This window comes from Onychostoma macrolepis, chromosome 19 (genome assembly GCF_012432095.1).
Source record: "Onychostoma macrolepis isolate SWU-2019 chromosome 19, ASM1243209v1, whole genome shotgun sequence".
Classification (NCBI taxonomy): Eukaryota; Metazoa; Chordata; class Actinopteri; order Cypriniformes; family Cyprinidae; genus Onychostoma; species Onychostoma macrolepis.
The window spans coordinates 29,850,502-29,873,293 of NC_081173.1; the positions used below are offsets into that span (position 1 = coordinate 29,850,502).

Below are 22,792 nucleotides of genomic sequence, written 5' to 3' on the forward strand. Positions count from 1 at the left end.
CCTACACACAACTACACAAACACACTTTTATTGAGGCTTGAAAGTGTTTCTATAGTGTTCATCTACACCTTCAGCAGCGAACAGAAGGGAGAAAACGTTCTCTGGAGCAAGAGAAACAAGAGAAAACTATTAACCAGCTCAAGTCGTGACAAGTCGTGACTGAGCTAAAGATTTTACTGACAGTCGAAGTAAAATAGTTACAAATAATTTTTCAAAAAATAATATAGAAATATATAACATTTTTATATTTGAGTGAAAATTTCACTGACGGTCTTGAATTAAAATAATTTAAAATATTAAAATAATACATTATAATAATACAAATAAATATTAAAATATATTTTGAATAAATATTGTGCCAGCAAAAATATTTAAAAATGCAAAATATTATATACAAATAAATACATAAATATATATAATTTTGTGTAAAATATTTATATAAATTTCACTGACAGTCTTAATCAAAAATATTTGAAAATACTAAAATAATACATGAATATTAAATATATTTTTTACAGACTTGCATAAACATTTACAATATTAGGTCACACTTTATTTTATGGTCCAATTCTCGCTATTAGCAAACCATCAGCAACGACTTTTGCCTCAATAAACTCCTAATTTGCTGCTTTTTAATAGTTAGTAAGGTAGTTGTTAAGTGTAGGATTGATGTAGAATATGATCATGCAGAATATGTGCTTTATAAGTACTAATAAAAACAGCCAATACATTATTAATAGGCATGCTAATAAGCAACTATTTAATAGTGAGAATCGGTCCCTAAAGTGTCACCAAATATTCAATCATTGTAAAAATATAAATATGAAATTTTTTATGTTTTATTTTAAATAAATATTTAGTAATAAGTGTTCATTTTACATATCTTTGCTTATACTAAACTATCAGCAATGCATTAGCCATTGCACATGTTGCTTTCTAGAAATCATAATCCACTTTTGAAAGCACACATCAGATGATCACTAAAAACCACACAGCAGACAGACGTCTGACACGGTTCTCAAACCATGTCTATAACACCTCCACACAGCTTCATTTTGCATTTTTCTTTTTTTATGTGTGCAATTCTTGGATTTGTGTGTAAAGTTTTGAAAATGTGTGTAAGCAGTTGTAAATGTAATGTTAGGTTGCCAGAGCGTTGGTCTTGTGCTCTGACCTTCATGAAGAGCTTGACGTTCTCCTCCTCTCGCAGGAAGTCCTTGTAGAGCGTGCTCCACTGAGACACCAGGTGCAGTACTTTCCTCTTCCTGTAGAGGGCCTCCTTTCCCTCCTCTTTCCTCGGCAGCGCTTCGTACAGTAGGTGAGATCAGGTTAAAGACCAACAACCAGATGAACAGACACAGAAGAGCCTCTCTATGCACTACAGATCGCAGATAAAGATAATATATTCAACCCACTACACAAAGACAAAACTGTCATTATGCATTAAAAATATTACAAATATTTAGTGAATACAAAAATATAAACAAAACATACAATTTTTAAGTTTGATTAATTTTATTGTGTAAAACACTGGTATAAATTGTAACGCCTGACAACCCTATAATAATAATAATAATAACAAATATTAATGAAAATATTTATTATATCTAATATAATATTTATTATGTTTTTTATTTATTTGTTAATGTATTAGAATTTTGCACTTTTAGGTCACTAATGATCAATTTTCCTTTTTTCCAACCTCATTTTAACATATGATTAATATTTTTTGCACAATTTTGCACATTTCTTTTAAATGTAACATAATATTTTATGTATTTGTATATTTGTTTATTTTTTCAGCTTCAATTCTCTCTCTCTCTATATATATAGAAAGAAAGATTTACTGTTTTTATATATTTTAATAATATAAAATAATATATACTGATATAATTTACTACAAATAAAAACATTTACTATATCTAATATAATAGATAATATTATAATTGTTAAATAATTTTTTCAGTAAGTAATTAAAAATATATAATATATTAATTACAAATAGAAAACATTATATCTAATTTAATATTTATTACATTTTATTATATTTGCTTAAAATTCTGCACTTTCTAAGGCCACAAATGAAAAACATCTTGGTTGTGTATTCTAAACTACACATTACATAATTTTATAAAATATCTTCATGGAACATAATGTTTACTTAATATCCTGATGATTTTTGGCATAAAAGAAAAATTGATAATTTTGACCCATGCAATGTATTGTTGGCTATTGTTACAAATATTCCCCAGTGACTTAAGACTGCTTTTGTGCTCCAGGGTCACATATTTCCAACACAGCAAGGCCATACTGCTTGATTATAAACACACACAACACATGTGCATCGGTCGTGTGAAAAGGCTCTCAAGGTCTGCTCTGAAGGATATTGTCCCAGCAGGGCCTGGCAGAGCTCACTGGTGGACATGAACACTAGATACGTCAGCAGGAAGTCATCCAGAAGCATTTCTGCAAGAAAACATCAGCAGATATGAACACACACAAACACAATTCATCAGACGCATACGCAGCTCTCCTGCAAGGCATGTTTAATGAGAGCTTTAATGAACGCCGGGCTCATTAGTGCTGTTTGATCAGGCAAGCGACACTATTACTACTGCTCATACTCGGCTTACCGAACAAGATCCTGACGGCAAGATCTCAACTCTGATACATAACTGTGTTTCTGGTTGAGGAAAAGAGTCCAGATGCTGAATGAATCTGAACTTCCAACAAAGACCAAAACATCTGGTCGAACCCAGTCGAACCTCCTAATGGATATGAATATGCAAATCAGCTCCTGAATGTCATTAGTAAAACATTTTCTGGTTCATCAGCTGGCTTTTGTAAATAATCTCACTCCAAACCATCAAGACATTCTAGAACTTAAAAAATATTTAGTATTTATTATAAATATTATATGCATATTCAAATGTTAGAGAGAGAAATATATATATATATATATATATATATATAAACTTTTTAATTTTTAATTTATTTATTTGTAAATATAGACATAATAAAGCTATTATATGAAATATAAAGTTATATTCTTCTATATATATATATATATATATATATATAGTAAATATTAATACTGAATAATAAATAGTAAATATATTTTATGCATTATACATAGGTCTAGACCTTTATATATTATATAGGTCTTTGAGTAAAATTTCTACTAATATTATACAATACTTTCTCAAAATAAAGAAAGTCTTGAAGGTCTTGAAGTCTCTATTAATGAGCTGACGAGTTGAATCGGGTGTGTTAGGTGAGGGAGACGGTGCTGGGCTGCTCCAGGACAGTTTTGAAAACCATTTCAGAGATATGTTCTTAAATGTGACTCATAGTCTATAAAATATATTACATGCATGCACAGTTTTAAGGCAGCTTTAATGGCCTTTTTGGTAACTTCATGACTTAATTGACCACGACATTGCATGCACGTAGTTTATTTCGCGATTTGATATGAAATGCTACAGGCTACAGCGCGCGCCGGTGTCTTTGTGTGTGCGATTGAAAATCACGCGCTACGAGCACAGTACCGTTTCCATGCTTGTTTGACTCGCAACTGGTGCTGAAATGAAGCTGGAGCGCGCGTCAGAAACGTCTCCGGTTTGATGTGGTCATAAAGACGTTCTGCGACTGAATAAATGCACTTCTTGTCAAGAGAAAAAGTGACAGAAGCAGCAGTTGTGAGAGGGGTGGCCAACTCTAGGCCCCACCCTGCGTTAATTGCGTTAAATATTTTTAACGCATTAAACTGAAAAAAAATTAATCGCCTGCATTAACGCACTAATTTTGACACCACTAATATATATATATATATATTATAAATGTACACATATTTTACATTTTTATAGACGCAGTAATTTTTGGTTTATATATATACACACACACTTATATAAATGTTAAATCTTGAGTAAATATTGTGTAATACTGGTAGAAATACTGGTAGAAAACTGGTAGACCGTCTTGAATAAAAAATAAATATTGAAACTATGAGACATTCAGTGCAGTATTCCTGCTCTCTACCCACAACCCCCTTCTTCCTCTCTGTTTGTCTTCTCTGCGTCTGCTGATAAATATTAATTTCCATTTTTATCGGCGGTGCCTGTGCGAACAGAACGCCGGCCCACAATGCAGCGCTGCACCTTCACCTGCTGCTGAGAGACACAATCAGACACCAGTCAGAGGAAGCAGTGTGTGTGTGTGTGTGTGTGTGTGTGTTATACAGTGACTTTCACAAAGGTCAGCGGTTAAAAGCAGTTTCTTCATTACCTGAGGTTTGTCTTCTGATGCTTCTAGCACAGCTCACCAAACATTTACTAACTTGAATACAATTTTATACAAATAATGTATGTATGTATTTGTGAAATGTGAATCTAGTGAAAAGTGATACTTACGGTATTTAGATGATGCATGATAAAAGTGTTTTTATTAACAGATGAAGAAAATAAGTGCAACCCACTTACCAAAGGAAAAAAATACTGATAGAGATTAAAACGTTTCAAAATATTTGAAAATTTTATGAACGCAAAAATATAAACTTAAAATTTCAACAAATATTGTGTAAAACAATGGTAGAAGTTTTACTGACAGCCCTAAATATTTTTTTAGATATTAAAAATATTACATAAATAAAATATATACATATATTTTAATTTGAGGAAATAAATTCAACCCACTTGCCAAAGAAAAAAACTCTCATTTTTAATAAGCATATTTAAAAACACTAAAATATTATTAAAAAACAAAAACGTTATTAAAACGTATATTTTGATATTTTAGAAATTAGAAATTTACTATTACAATATTGCAGTAATTAAAAAATCTAAATAACAAATACTTTTTTAACTAAAGTAAATACTGATATATACAGTGGTGTGAAAAAGTGTTGGGCCCCTTCCTGATTTTTTATTTTTTTGCATGTTTGTCACACTTTAATGTTTCACATCATCAAACTAATTTAAATATTAATCAAAGATAACACAAGTAAACACAACATGCAGTTTTTAAATGAAGTTTTTTTATTATGAAGGGAAAACAAAATCCAAACCCACATGGCCCTGTGTGAAAAAGTGCTTGCCCCCTAAACTTAATAACTGGTTGTGCCACCCTTAGCAGCAACAACTGCAATCAAGCGTTTGCGATAACTTGCAATGAGTCTGTTACAGCGCTGTGGAGGAATTTTGGCCCACTCTTCTTTGCAGAATTGTTGTAATTCAGCCACATCGGAGGGTTTTCGAGCATGAACCGCCTTTTTAAGGTCATGCCACAGCATCTCAATAGGATTCAGGTCAGGACTTTGACTAGGCCACTCCAAAGTCTTCATTTTGTTTTTCTTCAGCCATTCAGAGGTGGACTTGCTGCTGTGTTTGGAATCATTGTCCTGCTGCAGAACCCAAGTGCGCTTGAGCTTGAGGTCACGAACAGATGGCCGGACATTGTCCTTCAGGTTTTTCTGATAGAGTTCAGAATTCATGGTTCCATCAATTATGGCAAGTCATCCAGGTTCTGAAGTTGCAAAGCAGCCCCAGACCATCACACTACCACCATGTTTGACTGTTGGTATGATGTTCTTTTTATGAAATGCTGTGTTGGTTTTACACCAGATGTAACTGGACACACACCTTCCAAAAAGTTCAACTTTTGTCGCATCAGTCCACAGAATATTTGCCCAAAAGTCTTGGGGATAATCAAGATATTTTTGGCAAATGTGAGACGAGCCTTTGTGTTCTTTTTGGTCAGCAGTGACTTTTGCCTTGAAACTCTCCCATGGATGCTGTTTTTGTCCAGTCTCTTTCTTATTGTTGAATCATGAACACTGACCTTAATTGAGGCAAGTGAGGCCTGCAGTTCTTTAGATGTTGTTCTGGGTTCTTTTATGACCTCCTGGACGAGTCGTCTTTGTGCTCTTGGAGTAATTTTGGTAGGCCGGCCACTGCTGGGAAGGTTCACCACAGTTCCAAGTTTTCTCCATTTGTGGATAATGGCTCTGACCATGGTTTGCTGGAGTCCCAAAGCCTTAGAAATGGCTTTATAACCCTTTCCAGACTGATACATGTAAACTATTTTGTTTCTCATCTGTTTATGTATTTCTTAAGATCGCGGAATGATGTGTTGCTCTTTAAACATGCTTCACTTTGTCAGACAGGTTCTATTTAAGTGATTTCTTGATTCAACAGGTCTGGCAGTAATCAGGCCTGGGTTTGGCTAGTGAGGTTTAATTCAGCTTTCTAAAATAATGTGGTTAATCACAGTTCTTTCATGATTTAACAGGAGGGGGCAATTAATTTTTCACGTAGGGCCATGTGGGTTTGGATAGATTTTTTCCCTTAATAAATGAAATCATTTAAAAACTGCATTTTGTATTTACTTGCATTATCTTTGTGTAATATTAAAATTTGTTTGATGATCTGAATCTTTTAAGTGTGACAAATATGCAAAAAATGTAAAAATCAGGAAGGGGGCCAACACTTTTTCACACCACTGTATATTTATATTAAAATAAATTCAACAGTAAAAATAAAAAATAAGTTTTATATTTTGAGTAAATATACAAAATCCAAAAAAATATGCAATCTGACTTGCAATCAAAAAGTGGTTCGCAAAACAATTAAGAATGCATTTCATTTACTGTAGATTATCCGTTTCATTATAATAAAGGTTTATTTGGACATTTTTTTACATTTCTATAGTCAGTCTGCAGCACCCACGGAAGCAAAAGCCAGTCTCATTCAAAGTCCTAATGATTTAATTTACACCTCTTTCTTCTAAAAATACCTTGGGCTTCTCTGAACGGCCGGGTTCCCGCTGAGAAACAGCATCACCAGACGATTTCTCACGCACAATAGAGAGTCTCTGAACAATTATCACCGAACACCGACGCACGTCTGAACACTAACAGTGGCTCACAGTTATTCTGACATTTTACATCAATACTGCGCTGCTCATGCATTCAGCGTTTAAACACAATAGTGTAATATCAGTACACTGTGGGAGTGTCTAATGAGAAACGATCTCAAAAACACATACGTCTGACGAAACAGTGAGACTGCTGGCCTTTAACAAAAACGCAATAAGTCTTTCTCTCCTTTTGTTGGTGTGAGGCACGGTTTAATGCTAAACACAGCTGCCAACACACCGGTAATTACCCAGGATGCACTGCACTGCGGGGCTAATTTATGGCCTATGGGTGTGTTATACAAAACACAAGGGTCATTGAATTACACTCATACATTAAACACACGCATGCACAAACACGCATGCACACAGAACAACTCATTATCTGCTTGCTTTTCTCTGTTTTTGTGTGTCTCCCTCCTTATCTCACATCATCACACAGTGTTTTCTCTTTATTTGGGCTCTGTAATTCAATGCAAACACTAAAAACACTGCTAAATGCAAACTAAATGCATATTAACTTCTAAAAAGAGACTATATTGCATTGAATTTGCATTGCATGTTGAATTAGATATTGCAATGCATTGATTAAATCACCTCATCTGAGCATCAGAATCTAAACACACACATGCTATCAGCATGCACACAATGTGCAAACACACTCATGAATATTTATGCTTCTGCAAGAATAAAAAAAAAAAACAAGCTGTAACCAATAGGTTTTGCATGCACAACTTCAAAAACCTCCTCAGAAATCATCTTGTGTGACTTCCGAGAGTAAAGACACCTGGAGGCACAAACTCCACGCAACAGAAAGCAAAAGAAACGCTGCTGGTGTTAAAACACAAAGCATTCCTGCCGTATTTGTGGATGGAGTAGTTCTGACATGCCTTGCGCTAAAATAACTGACAGCTGGAATGTGTGTGGAAACCTGATGACTGACCACAGAGATCACAGAAAATCATCAGCGTTATGCTTCTAAATTAGTTCTGACGCTACTGTATTCAACTAGAAATCAAATGTTTTTCAGCCAACTAGTTCAGGCTGGTAAGAGAAAACCATAATTATGCCATAAGGAGTGATTGCTACAGATATTTATCTCATTTTTTTTATATAAAAGTATGATTATTTGGAACAAAATCCAGGTTTCTCTAAAACAAAAGTTTCAAACAGTTAGCTTTTATTATATTAATGTATACATTTAATATAAAAACACTGTAAATATAAATTAAATATATACATAAAATATAAAGTAATTATTTCTTATTATAATAGGACCACAACGGATTATTATTTTGTACTTAATATAATTTAGTATGTATGAAATATATATATATATATATATGAGTGTGTGTGTGTGTGTGTGTGTTATATATATGAGTATATATATATATATATATATATACACACAAACATATTATATTTTATTATTTACTTGTATAGTATATATACATACTATGTAATATACTACTATTTAATATATAAAATATAATATATGCATTGGTAAAGTATTCTTTTATAGTATTATATTTACTTGGCATAATTTTGTGTGTGTATATATAAATCAGTAAGTTAATTATTAAAATGATATATTACATAGAAACATTATGCATTAAATAGACAGAAATACACATTTATACATTTATTGTAACTGTAATAATTATAATAATTTTTTGTATGTACATTTATTATATTATGTTAACATAAAAAAGAATAATAGTACATCTTGCCTTATTATACATTGTTTATAATATCATAGACTATCCATATCAAACTAATCAAATTCTGACAAATTAAAATATATTATTATCTGCTAGTTTCACAGTGAAATGCTTCAGATCTTGAAGGTAAAATATGACCCTGGACCACAAAACCAGTCATAAGGGTTTTATATATATATAAGCTTTCCATTGATGTATGGTTTGTTAGGATCAGACAATATTTGGCTGAGATACAACTATTTGAAAATCTGAAATCCGAGGGTGCAAAAAAATCTAAATATTGAGAAAATCGCCTTTAAAGTTGTCCAAATGAAGTTCTTAGCAATGCATATTACTAATCAAAAATTAAGTTTTGATATATTTACTGTAGGAAATTTACAAAATATCATCATGGAACATGATCTTTACTTAATATCCTAATGATTTTTGGCATAAAAGAAAAAACGGTAATTTTGACCCATACAATGTATTGTTGGCTATATACCTGTGCTACTTATGACTGCTTTTGTGCTCCAGGGTCACATATGTGTTTCAAACACACAAATATGGATCAGATTTTGGAGTCACTCACCCGCCTCTTTGCTCTCCGTCGCCCCCTGCTGCTCGTCCAGACGCAGGTCGCTCAGCAGGTGCTCCAGGATCTTATGGGGCGTCCCGGACACAACCACGTACCTGCGGGACAGAGAGGAGGAAGACTCGGATGGGTAATCGTCCTCAGAGGAGGAACACGTCAAGCAGGAGCCGCTGTTAACAACATAACCATCATCATCCTCTTCCTCATCCTCGTCAATGTAACGAAAATGAGGAATGTCAAACGTGGGCATTTCATCCTCATCCTCCAGACTGTTGCTGTACTCCCCGTCTTCATCATCATAGTCATCCTCCTCTGCCTGCACCAGTGTGACGGGTCTGAGTTTGAGGAAAGTCTGCCGGTCCATTCCAGGCAGCTGCGTGCTGCGTCATGCCCAGCGCGGGGGTCTGATCCCCCCAAGCTGCTGGACAAACTCACACCAACCTGACAAACACGGCCGATGCAGCAAAACACACAGATTTGCAAACAAACACCAACTAAGAAGTCATTTACAAGCACACACAAGTTTTAAGCTGTCAGCGGTTCCTGCTCAAACTGTAATGAGGAAGAAAACATAAGGAATGTGTTCGAGAGAGAGAGAGAGAGAGAGAGAGAGAGAGAGAAGCCAGACTCCACCCACAACCCTAACATTCAATAAGCAACTAGCAAAAACATAAAGTATAATTTTGATTTAAAAAAAAAAATTAAATTAAAAATTAAAAAACGAATTTGAGCTCCAAACCAAACTATAGTGTTAAGGTTATTGCAAGTTTCGTCCGAATTTTTCACACGTTGAAAAATAAATACAATATGTTAATCACGTTAAAAGTCCTTGCACAATGAGTCAGAAATTTTCATATGCATTTTTTTCGTATTCGTTATCCTTTCCTATCAAAATGCTTGCTACGAATGCGAAAACGCAGAAAATCGAACCTGATCCGAATTTTTTATGACGGACGAAAGTTTCGGAGGCAGCGTGTAAATGTGATTGACATAACGTGAGGTCGTATTTATTTTTCAACGTGCGAAAATTTCGGACTCAGTGTGTAATGACCTTCACACACTGCCTCCGAAACCTTCGTCCGTCATAAAAAATTCGGATCGGGTTCGATTTTCTGCGTTTTTCGCATCCATAGCAAGCATTTTGAGAGGTGTTTTGATAATTCAGAGCCACCGTACAAGCGAACACCAAAATCCAGAATAGTGATTGTCAAGTTCATCTACTTCGTCTCGCAGCACAAAGCACTGTATATAGATCTTTGCACACCGAGTTCACAGAAATTGTTGGTCTTCTTTTTAATATGTGGCTCTACACTGTAAAAAAAAATTGTTCCAAAAAGTTGTTTCAACTTAAAATAATTTGTTACTGCACTGACTTAAAATTTTTAGTTTAGTCAACTTGAAATTTGAAGTTACTCAATGTTAATTTAAGGGACAACTGGAATATTTTAGTTGAATAAACTAAAAATTTTAAGTCAGCGGGGTAACAAATTATTTTAAGTTGAAACAACAGGTTTTTTTTACAGTGTAGTATCGCTAGCAAAGCATCAAACTGAGCCAATGACATCCTGAAGTAAACTTTGAATCGCCTGTGATAATCCCGCAAAACTCTCCTTCCTCTCTACATCTCAGGATTGGATGGACCCAATATTTCCTTTCTTTTTCTCTTTTTAAGAAGCGAGAGGACAACAAAATCATCCTCACTACTTGAAGACTCTATTTAGTACTGCTTTGTGAATTTTTTCACAACGGATTAATTAATACGCATCTGACTCAGTGTGCAAGGTTTCTGTGCATGACGAATTTTTAGGATAACGAATACAAAAAAACGCATACGAAAACTTTGGACCAATGACCTTTATTCGGCCATAAATAGAACCACCTGGCAACAATTAAAAGAAAGACAAATGAAGAGTTTATTTGCAAAAACAGATAACTTAATTCTCATGTTTTTTATTATGTTATCATGTTTTTATTGTGTTAGCTAGCTGTTTTTTGTAGTTATTTTTTACCTAATCAAAATAACCCAACTGCAGTTTGATTGAGATTAACTGGAATGCACAATGAAAAAAAACATGATTTCTGAAAATACTTAAAAACAGAGTTATCTGTTTCTGCAAATTAACTCTTCAAATCCTTTCAAAATATCGACTCAGTGACCAAGACTTAGAAATAGAGAAAGGAAGACATAAAAATTGGATTCCTAGAGAACAGCGACTACGCAAACACTGACATTTAAATCAAATAGAGGATAAGAAACACTTTCTTCTTGTCTGCTCCAAATACAACACAAGGCAAATATTCTTTCCACAATTTGAAGCATTGAATTGTTAATTATTTTCTCTAAATGACTGAGTGAAACTACGCTATATACTATGTATACACCAAATGTAAAATATGTATACACCATACACACCATACAAAATGCTTAATTCAGTGTATTCATTTGCTTTATTTTACATGTTCTTCATTGTATAAAACTGTAATTATTATAATTACTATTAGAAATACTGTCTGCTGTTGTTATGTTTTATTGTGTTTATATATTTATTTACTCTCATTTATTACTCATTTATTGTCTCCTCTATTACTTGGTGGTGTAATTATATTCTGTATTTTACACATCTAAAATGCTTTGGCAATACTGTAACACAAACGTCATGCCAATAAAGCAACTTGAACTTGAAGAAAGAGAGAGATTGATTGATTGGAGGGGGCGGAACTTATGTAAATAAAGGGGTGGGGTTATATAAAGGGGCGTGGTCTCACCTCTTATCGCTGTCCTCGTCTTTGACTCCGGCCGTTTGCGGAGACGCTGGATCTGATGGGACTCTCTGGAGAACCAGCACGTCTTGACCCCTCTCCTTCAGACAGACGCGCACGACGCCCTCGCCCTGCGCCTGAGAGAACCACACACAACCGAATCACTCACTGATTCACAGCAAAAACACTCACACATCAAAACACAATGCCTATCTTACTCAAATAGGCACTGAAGAAATTCATTCAAACAAATGAACATTCTGTCATGTGAACTGAATCAACAATCAACTCAAAAGAATGAGTCATTCATGAATAATTCATAATACTCATGAATATGTTAAGAAAAACTAGAATGAATACTGAGATCTTCAGTGAAAACATTAAAACACAATGGCTTTCTTCCTCAAATAGATACTGAAGAAATAGTTCATTCAAAAAATGAACATTCCGTCATCATTTAGACTGGATCAATTGATTCAATATCTGACTCAAAAGAATGAATCATTTGTGATTTACTCATAATTACTTCTCATGAACAACCAAGAAAAACTAGGGCAAATATTAAGATCTTCAGTTAGTGAACAGTGACTTCAAATTCAACATGTTTGTCACACAAGTGCTTTTAATGGCGCTTTTTTTTTTTTGTCATTTCAGAACTTTGGCAGCAAAGCATCTAAGAGACAGAGAACTGAATCACTTACTGATTCACAGAAACAACGAAAAAATCAAAACACAATTACTTACTTAAATAGACATTAAAGGAATATTTCACTTAAAAATGAACATTATCACCATTTAAACTGGCTATGTGAACTGAATCAACCCATAAGAATGAATCATTCATGAATAATGCATAACTACTCATGAATATGCTAAGAAAAACTAGACCCGAATCTTAAGATCTTCAGTGAATAGAGACTTTAATTTCAACCTATCTCGAAAAAAATTATTGCTTTTATGATACATTTTTGTCATTTCTGGACATTGGCATCAAAGCACCTGAGAAACGGAGAACCAAATCAATTACTGATTGATGCCAAAAATTAAAAAATGGCATAATTACACACACAATATTTATCTTAATTAAACACTGAAGAAATTTCAGTTCATTAAAAAAAAAAAAATGAACATTCGGTCACCTTTTATACAGGCTATGTGAACTGAATCAACTGATTCAATATTGAACTCAAAAAAAATGAAACGTTCATGAATAATTCATAATGTAATGGACCATTCATTTTAAATGATTTTTAAATGAACAGTATACAAAAAAGACAATAAAATATTGATTGGAATATGGCAAATGTTGATTCTTTCATTAAAAAGCAAAATTATTCAGTTACAAACTACACAAAAACTTCTTCTATTGGAAAAAACAGTAATATATTTTTTAAAAAACAGCGTGTATTTCTGTTGCCAAACCCGACAAGTTTCCACATGCATTTCGGTCACACTCAAACTCTCACTTTCAGTGTCAATTAAGCAGCACGTCATTAGGGAGAAACGAGAGTCATTACACTCAGAATCACAATCCTGCCCACAAAAATGCTGCAAAAATATACTCTTTAAAATCAAACACAGAAGTGCTTCATCCATCTTACAAATAACAAATGAACTTCAAATCAGTTCTTGCTAAATGATCTTTGCATTTACAAATGAATGAAAGGCTAACTCAGTCTCTGAACAGCGTCTCGTGACGTGTTCGTGTGTGTTTCAGACAAGTCTGGACAGCAGCGTTTGAGGAAGATAAAAGGCAGGAAAAGGATTAGGAACGTCGCTCTCTCTCACACACACACACACACACACACACACACCTGCTGCACAGGTTGAGAATCACGACACACACATTCAGATGCACAGCGGTTTGTTGCACAAAAGACAGACGCACATCCGTGGCATCAGAAGGCTTTGTGTTTGAAATCCGGCTCGCATCACAGTGTTAATGTGGCCTGCAGGTGCAGATACTTCAAATACTGTACACTGAAGACTATTAAAAAACCTGCTCTACGACATGTTGAATAATCACATATAATCACAATAATTTTGCAATTAAATCAAGTGACATCTTGAACATCTGATTCATCTGTGCACATCATTTTAAGTAAACAAAAGAAAATAAGTTTTTACTTCACACAATGATTTAATCATTTTCATTTATATACATTCATATACCATAAACAGCATTTATCTGCATACTCTACTGTTGAAAAGTTTAGGATTTCTCTTCTGCTCACCAAGACTGCATTTGATTAAAAATACAGTAAAAATTGTGAAATATTATTTCAATTTAAAATAGCTGTTTTCTATGTGAATATATGTTAAACTGTAATTTATTGCTGTGATCAAAGCTGAATTTTCAGCATCATTATTATCAATGTTGAAAATACTTGTGCTGCTTCATATTTTAGTGTAAACTTTGCTACATTTTATTTTTCAGGATTCACAGATGAATAGAAAGTTCAAAAGAACAGCATTTATTTGAAATAGAAATCTTTTATAACATTATAAATGTCTTTACTGTCACGTTTGATCAGTTTAATGCGTCCTTGTTGAATAAAAGTATTCATTTCTTTAAAAATTGGTAGTGTATATTTTTACACTGCTCTGTCAAAGCAAATATATAAATATTAATACTGAAACTTTTTTAAGCTACATAAAAATATCCTGTGCTGATAAATCACAATGACAGCAGGTAAATTCAGAACTGACATCAGTCCAGATGTGTCTGTGAGCATCCGCTGACCTGACTCATTCTCTGACTGAACACCTTCACAGGTGAAGGAGGTCATAAGCTCCGCCCACGCGTGTGAGTCTGTCTGGGAGCAGGTGGGCGGAGTCAGACAGGTGATGACACGCTGTAATGCAGGACTCAGAAGTAGGTCAACTGAACTCCTGCATGGGTGTAAGTTTAACACGGTTTCGAAAGAATTGAGAATATTTGATGTTGAATGACACAGTATCATCCAAAATAAAGACTTGAATTAAATGAAAATGAAAATTTTGTGGCTTTTAGTCAATGTTCATTAGCTTTGAGTACATCTACACGACCGCTCAAAAATTTGGGATCAGTATGATTTTGTAGTTTTTGAAAGAAGTCTCTTCTGCTCACCAAGGCTGCATTTATTTGATCAAAAATACTATAAAAACAGTAAAATTGTGAAATATTATGCTAATTCAAAATAGCTGCTTTCCATGTGAATATCTGTTAAAGATATATAGTACATATAGTACCTGGGTCATATTTCATACTGAAAATCAAAAAAAAGAAGAAAAAAAAGAAAAGAAATTATAACTGGCATAAAGAAAATGATAACTTGTTTAGGACCTTTAAAAAGTAATGCACTGTTTTCATAAATATAATGTTTCTTGTACCAAACTTAATTTATGGTGACTTGAATAAAAAAAAAAAATTATGTTTCCTATTCCTAACCGGTTTTATCAGCTTCACTTGCTAGTTTTGGCATCTGTGATGTAAACTAAACATTATTAGCCATTTTAAACAGAGAACAAATCCTTCAAATACATTCCAACCCAACTTCCTTTCCTCATCAAGAAATACATTTCATGCTGTCAAAATCCAGTGAAACATAAGAAATGAGCCCTGTGTGTGACAACAGCACAATGCTATCGATGCAGCCGTCCTCGGCTCTGTTCAAACCGCCACAGGCTTCCAAACCCTGGACAAAATGTTCTGGAACATGTTCACTAAAATATACAATACCCGTCAGCAGCCCAAACTCTCTTCCATCCCTGAACGACCTTCAGTCGAGAGTCTGCTGCCTGCGAAACGGTGAGCGATGATTGGTCACTTCAGCCGCCCTCCCACAGAGCAAAGGATGCTGGGACGCCGCAGGAGTCATCTGTCAATCACCAGACCACCAGGACGGGAAACAGATGGATTATCTGCGTCCAGACAGACACAAACATGACCTTTGACCTCCTAACTCGGAATTCACTGTTACATCACCACAATTCGAATTCCAAAAAAACTCCCGAAGATTCCAAAAATACTTCCAGTCTGACCGCAAATTACTCAAACCGGAACAAACATGGAGTGTCTCCCAAACATTCCCGAAACGCTCCAAAACAAGCGCGGATATCAGATGGAGTCTGCGCTGCTCCTCCCTGCAGATGTGTTTATAAAAAGCAACGCTAATAAGATTTTACTGCAGTTATGCAATTCCACAGAAAAACACCTACATTAACAAACACTACAGGCCAGAGGCTGCTGGGAAAGAATGTTGGCGATGCAAACGATAACAAACTGTTTATCTGCAGTTTCTCTCGAGCCTTTCCAAAATCAACTATTATGTGTGCTCATATTCAAATGTCAATGCTGATGAAAAATACATTTTTCCATTTTCAAGCTGGCAGTGAGAGCGTTACATAACAGAAGCAGTACATTGTGAATGATTGAATGAGTCTCACAGGATCTGCAGGGACACAATAATAAAATAATAATAAAGTATGTGATGATGAATCTGGTCTGAAGATGCAACAGGAAAGTCGATTATGCTGCCTGGCGTCATATTTAACCACAAAACGATGAGACTGACCAATCAGAGCGAAGTATTTCAGAGATAATGAGGGTTCAGCGCTCACCCAGAACCAGCAGCTCAAGCAGATTATATCATAACCACATCAGACCACAGCAGACGCATGAAACCAGACCTTCCCATCCTCCAGTTCCTGTAGGAAAACCCCATCTCTGCTTCTCCAGGATGTTACCTCATGACCTGACCTCCCTCGGCTTTCTTCTTCCTCTCAGTCTCACATTTACAGTACATTTATGCATTTGCCAGACGCTTTTATCGAAAGCATTCAGGGTTAGCATTTTATCAGTTCATGCATTCCTTGAGATTCAAAACTATGATCTCAACGCTCTTCTTCAGATCTTTACCAAACATGATCCTTTTTCAACATCAGTTGAAAAAAAAAAAAAAAAAAAATCGAAAAATTCTTTACAAAAAAACTTTAAAAAAACTAATAATTAAAAAAATATATATTACATGCAATTAAAAAATATATATATTTTTTTTTATTTAGAACATTTCTTTGAAAGAAATAAACACTTTTATTCAGCAAGGATGCAAAATAGTGCATTAATAATGCATTATAATGTTAATATGGATTGTTAATTAGGCATTATAATGCATAATAATGTTACAATTTATATAATAAAATATATTATTACACAATATTATAAATATAATGTTAGAAAATATATTATATACATTATATTGCATTATAATAATGCATTATAATGCTATAAAAGATTTATATTTCGAATAAAATGCTGTTCTTTTGAACTTTCTATTCATCTGTGAATACTGATGAATCACAGTTTCCACAAAAATATTGTGCAGCACAACTGTTTTCAACATAGATATTAATCAGAAATGTTTCTTGAGCGGCAAATCAGCATATTAGAATGATTCAGCTTTGATCACAGGAATAAATTACATTTTAACAGATATTCACATAGAAAACAGCTATTTTAAATTGCAATAATATTTGACAGTTTTTACTGCATTTTTGATCAAATAAACGCAGCCTTGGTGAGCAGAAGAATCTCTTTCAAAAGCATTAAATTCACTTTTAATTGCATTTTGAAATGCTTTTTTAAATGCTTCATAAGCATAATGTTTTTTTTCTAAGAAAGCGTCACTAGCTTGAGCGGTTGTGTTTAACTACAGACCGCGTTTCTCTGTTAATGACAGTGTGTGAGGATCAGTGGGACAGAGGTGTGTGTTTAAGTCTCCACCTGTCCTGCGGGTCAGGGGTTGAGGTTGGTTCTCACGCTGGGTGTGGATCGAGTCCAGAGACCTCACTGATGTACAGAGAGCACAGGAAAAGCCAGAGGAAGCACTCAGTGTTCCCTTCCTGCGTTTCTGCACAGAGAGTGATAGTGTATGTGTATGTGTGTGTGTGTGTGTGTGTGTTTGCGTGTGCACTGCGTTTCCTTAATCACACCAGAAAGTTGCACAGAAAACTCCCATGATCCTGGAAAAACCAAAGGACATGATCTTTACTCTAGACAATGCAGGAGAAACGAAACACACCAAACAAACTCCACCTAAAGTCACAGCACAAGCCCTGCTCTCCGTAAGGAAATCCCGTTACGTAACTGTGGGAATGATTTGATCATAAAGATCTTTTTAGGAAAAAGATGGATGAATGAATCAGGAATTGGGCTTCTGTGAGCAAAACTGGAGTCTCCGCGTCTCCAGACATCATCCTGCTTTACGTAAGACCAGAAACCACACGGTTCATGAAGAGGGAAAAGAAACAATGCCACACTTCTGTCCAAATCAAACACAAGATGTATAATATCAGTCCAAAAACAGATCTGGAGAACTTTATCGCTATTACTTAAACAGAAAGCAGCTGGTATTCTCTCTTTCAGAACGAAAGCTATGCTTGACTTACATGTGCTTTCTAAATTCATTTTCAATCAAAACTAATGCCATTTTTGCTGCAGGCAAGTGTTTGTTATTTAAGACTAGGAGTGCCCCTTCAATTTATTAATTATTTAAATTTGTATTTTTATATGAGGGATGCTATTCTTAAATAAGTGAAGGTAAAACTATTAAAATCATTTTTGTTATTTGAAATAAAGATTAAATAAAATAAAATATAAATATTAGTTGGAAAACTTAAAAAGTTCAAACTTTAGCGAAAATGAGGAATGTTGCCTTGGCAGTAACTGGAACTAAATTATTTTAAGATGAAATACTAAAATGACTAAATGCAAACTGAAAATATAAAAATAAAAGATAATTCAAAATGTGAATAAATACTATAAAAATATATACACAAATCAATACTATTATTTATACACCAAAATTAAAGTTAAATAGAAATATATTTAAAAAAAAATAAAATTAGTAAAACTAAAATTAAAATGAAAACTGAAATTATAAAAAAGCTCATTCAAAATGTAAATGATTGTATATACAGTAAATAATACAAAAAACACTGATATTTATACACTAAAATTAAACCTAAATACACATTTAAAAAAACGAATGAAAATGACAAAATCACATAAAAATTACTAAAACTAAAATGAAAACTGAAAATATAAAAATAAAAGCTGATTCAAAATATGAATAAATACTATATTAGTATATAAACAATACTAAATTAGCACTATTATTTACACACCAAAATTGAAGTCAAATAGAAATATAAAAATAATATAAATAACAAAAGCACATAACAAAATTAATAAAGCTAAAATTAAAATATTAAAATAAACGCTACTTTAAAATATTAATAAAGTCTATAATATTATAGAAATAATAGTAAAATAACACTAATATTTAAATTAGTGCTGTTGTGATTAATCACATCCAAAATAAAAGTTTTTGTTTACATAGTATATGTTTGTGTACTGTGTATATTTGTTATGGATATATAAAGACACACACATACAGCATGTTTTGAAAATATTTACATGTATATATTTATATTCATATAATTTATATTATATATAAATATATTTAATATATAAATGTAACATTTTTCTTAAATATATACTGTATGTGTGTGTGTGTATATATTAATGCTGTCAATCGATTAAAAAATTAACTAATTAATCGCACATTTTTCTGAAATGAATCGCGATGAAAAAGTGACAGAAAAAGTGACAGAAACAGCAGTTGTGAGAGGCGAGGCCAACCCTAGCCCCGCCCCTGCGTTAATTGCGTTAAATATTTTTAACGCGTTAAACTGAAAAAATGTATCGCCTGCGTTAACGCGCTAATTTTGACACCACTAATATATATATATATATATATATATATATATATATATATATATATATATATACATATATAATTTAAACAAAAACATTTATTTTGGATGTGATTAATCGTTTGACAGCACTAATTTAAAAACTGCATTTCAAATATTTGATCAGTTTATTGTTAGATTGTATGTAGCATGTGAAATGGAGATGGGCCACACCTTCAGCCGTGTGATCTGTGACACCAGAGCAGCGAATCCTACACCAGATCACACACTCGTGAACATGAGCTCAAACACTACAGGAGTTCATCCATCAACACCTCACAAACACTTTCAACACGAAACGACACTCACGGTCCATTCTACCTCAAAGTCATGCATTTCTGAGAGAAAAGGAAATAAAATGAGGGAAAGGGGCGGGGCTTGATTTTATATGAGGTGGAGCTTGATTTCAGTCATCAGCAGCTTCAATCAACAGCTTATGATGGACATAGTTATGAGAAATGTTTAATCAGAGCAGACAGAGACTGAGACAAGTCCAGCCACGCTGAAGATTACGCTGGGATTCACTCAACAATCATCTCAGACGCTACACACTCTTAAACACAGAGCTTCTTCTGCGGCTCCTGCTGATCATTTCTGGCTTCTTGAGCTGCTTTGTGGTTTGTTGGAGATATAAAAGTTTAGCTGTTTCAGTATATGTTCATCAGAGGTTCCTAGAGACTGATAATCAATTAGATCAATATTTTTGTAAACGGTGCAACTGTACGCTCACAGATAAAGTATTATAAACTTATTTCATGTATAATTTGCATAATTACTTTACTTAAGTATTGAGAAACGTATAGCATTTTAAGTTAGACATAGCCCAAAAAAGACAAAAACATATTGCTTTTTATTTTTGCAAAATAAATTTACATGAATACAATAATGTAAATAATAATAATAATAATAATTATTATTATTATTACTACTACTACCATTTTATTATTCTTTGCACATTATTATTATTATTATTATTAATAATAATAATGGAAATATATTGAAATATTTATTTAGCAAAATAAATTTTCATAATTACAATGGAGAAAATAATAATAATATAACTAAGACATTTTCATTATTATTATTGAAAATATCGCAATTATTTATTTTGCAAAATAAATTTCCACGAATACAATAGTGCAAAGAAAAGAGAAAAAAGAAATAATAATAATAATAACAATAATAATAAAACTATAGCACATTATTATTACTGCAAATACATTGCAATTATTTATTTAGGAAAAATTGCATGAATATAATAGTGCAAGTAATAATAATAATAATAATAACTATACAACATAATTATTATTGCAAATAAATTGCAATTATTTATTTTGCAAAACAAATGTGTATGAATACACTGGCGTAAATAATAATACTAACAATATAACTGTGTAAAATATTAAAATAATAGTAAAAATAATCCCAACTAATATGAAATACTTATAAATTGCTATAGCATAATTATTATTATTTAACTATAATTGTGCCAAAACTCAAAAAAAAATTAAAAATCAGTTATCAAAGACTAAAGTATGAAAATGATCAGTAAATCTATAATAGGTGGCTTTCTTTATGAAACTTAAAATTCTTCTCCTGTGACATCAGCTTATAAAACTCTCCCTGGTTTTTTATTTCAAGAGTGTATGAGCAGGAGCTTTAGAAAGCAGGGCTCCAGAAGTGTTTTAGAGACACCTCAACAGGTTGACATCCAGTGAGTTTGACCTCCTCATGTGACCCCTGACCTGCTGTTGCCATGCCAACAGGCTCGGATGCGAGCGAGGGCTGTCCTACCTGAGCGGAGCGGTCCGGGACCCGGTAGTTCTGGTTCTGGAGGAAGCGATAGCCGTCTTTAGCCAGCCGCTGGACCATCTCCAGCCGCGAGAAGTCATCTGGAGCCCGGAGAGCGCAGACGCCCGCCTGCTGCAGAGAAAACAGATACTTCAGTCCACAGTCCCACGACATCACAGCCGAGTTACTGCCAGAGACACGGAGAACACACATCCATGCTCTCGCTCGCTCATCTGTGTGAGTCACTTTCCTCTGGAAGAGACTCTGAACGCACTGAGAGTGTGTTTGAGGGACAGAGGGGCGTGGCTGTGTGGCTCCGCCCACATGAGGCGGGGACAGATGATTGACAGCATCTACAGCACACCTTAGAGAACGAGAGAGACTTTGCTTTACTACTTGTAATCATATTTCGTGTTTATATCATTTGCTTGCACTTCACATTATTTATTTGTTACTTAAAGCAACAGGTTGTGGAAAAACAACTAAAAACTAACCAGCAGTGAATTTTGTACAGACAAACACCAGTAGTGTTGTCATTATATAAAACAAACTAAAACTATTAAAAACATCTTTTGTTAACTGTCAGTTAAAGCTGACTTTAAATCAAATATAAAAATTAGATGAACAACTTAGAGTAAATAATCAAAAAAAGTGTCCTTGCCAACTAACTGAAATAAGTTTAAGCTAAAGCACTTAAATTACTAATTGGAAATAAATAAAAACTAAACTAAACTTGAACTAAAACTAAACCAAAATTGAAATGAAAAAAATAAAAAAATTTAAATAGTTAAAAAAACTAATAAAAATGACAAAACCATAAAATTACAACAAATTTAACTAAAATTAACTCAAATTGAAAACTGAAAATATAAAAAATCTAATTCAAAAATCTAATTCTGTTCTGTTTATTTTGTTTTGTATAATACTGTAAATACTGTACTTCAAACAAATATGCTAATGAAAAAACTGAATTAAAACTAAAAATTAAACTCAAATAAAAATAAATTAAACTTAACTAGTAATATATTTTTTTTTAAAAGATAAAAATGACAAAAGTACAAAATTACAAAGTTTTTTACTAAAATTAAACTCGAAACTAAATATATGAAAATAAAAGTTTTATTAAGTTTTATTCAAAATATTAATAAACCTATAATGGTAGTTTATGTTGTGTTTATTTTAAATTGCAAATTCTTATTTGCATTGATAAAAGCTTTCCTGTAGCTTTCCTGTAGCTCAA

General features: G+C 33.3%; 1 protein-coding gene and 1 non-coding gene across 2 annotated transcripts in view; one reads left to right on the top strand and one right to left on the bottom strand.

Annotated features, from left to right (window-relative positions):
• The window catches only part of rapgef5a (Rap guanine nucleotide exchange factor (GEF) 5a), a 71,058-nt gene that overhangs the window by 18,170 nt on the left and 30,096 nt on the right, over positions 1 to 22,792 (bottom strand). Inside the window, 6 exon segments of the mRNA XM_058752760.1 lie at positions 1,175 to 1,293; positions 1,296 to 1,318; positions 2,388 to 2,466; positions 9,202 to 9,302; positions 11,971 to 12,101; positions 21,556 to 21,684. Of these exon segments, the coding sequence (XP_058608743.1) occupies positions 1,175 to 1,293; positions 1,296 to 1,318; positions 2,388 to 2,466; positions 9,202 to 9,302; positions 11,971 to 12,101; positions 21,556 to 21,684 (582 nt within the window).
• trnaa-agc (transfer RNA alanine (anticodon AGC)) overlaps positions 22,776 to 22,792 on the top strand; it is a 75-nt gene continuing 58 nt past the window's right edge. The window contains exon 1 of the tRNA in view: positions 22,776 to 22,792. This exon is cut by the window's right edge and continues 58 nt beyond it. This is a non-coding gene — a tRNA (tRNA-Ala).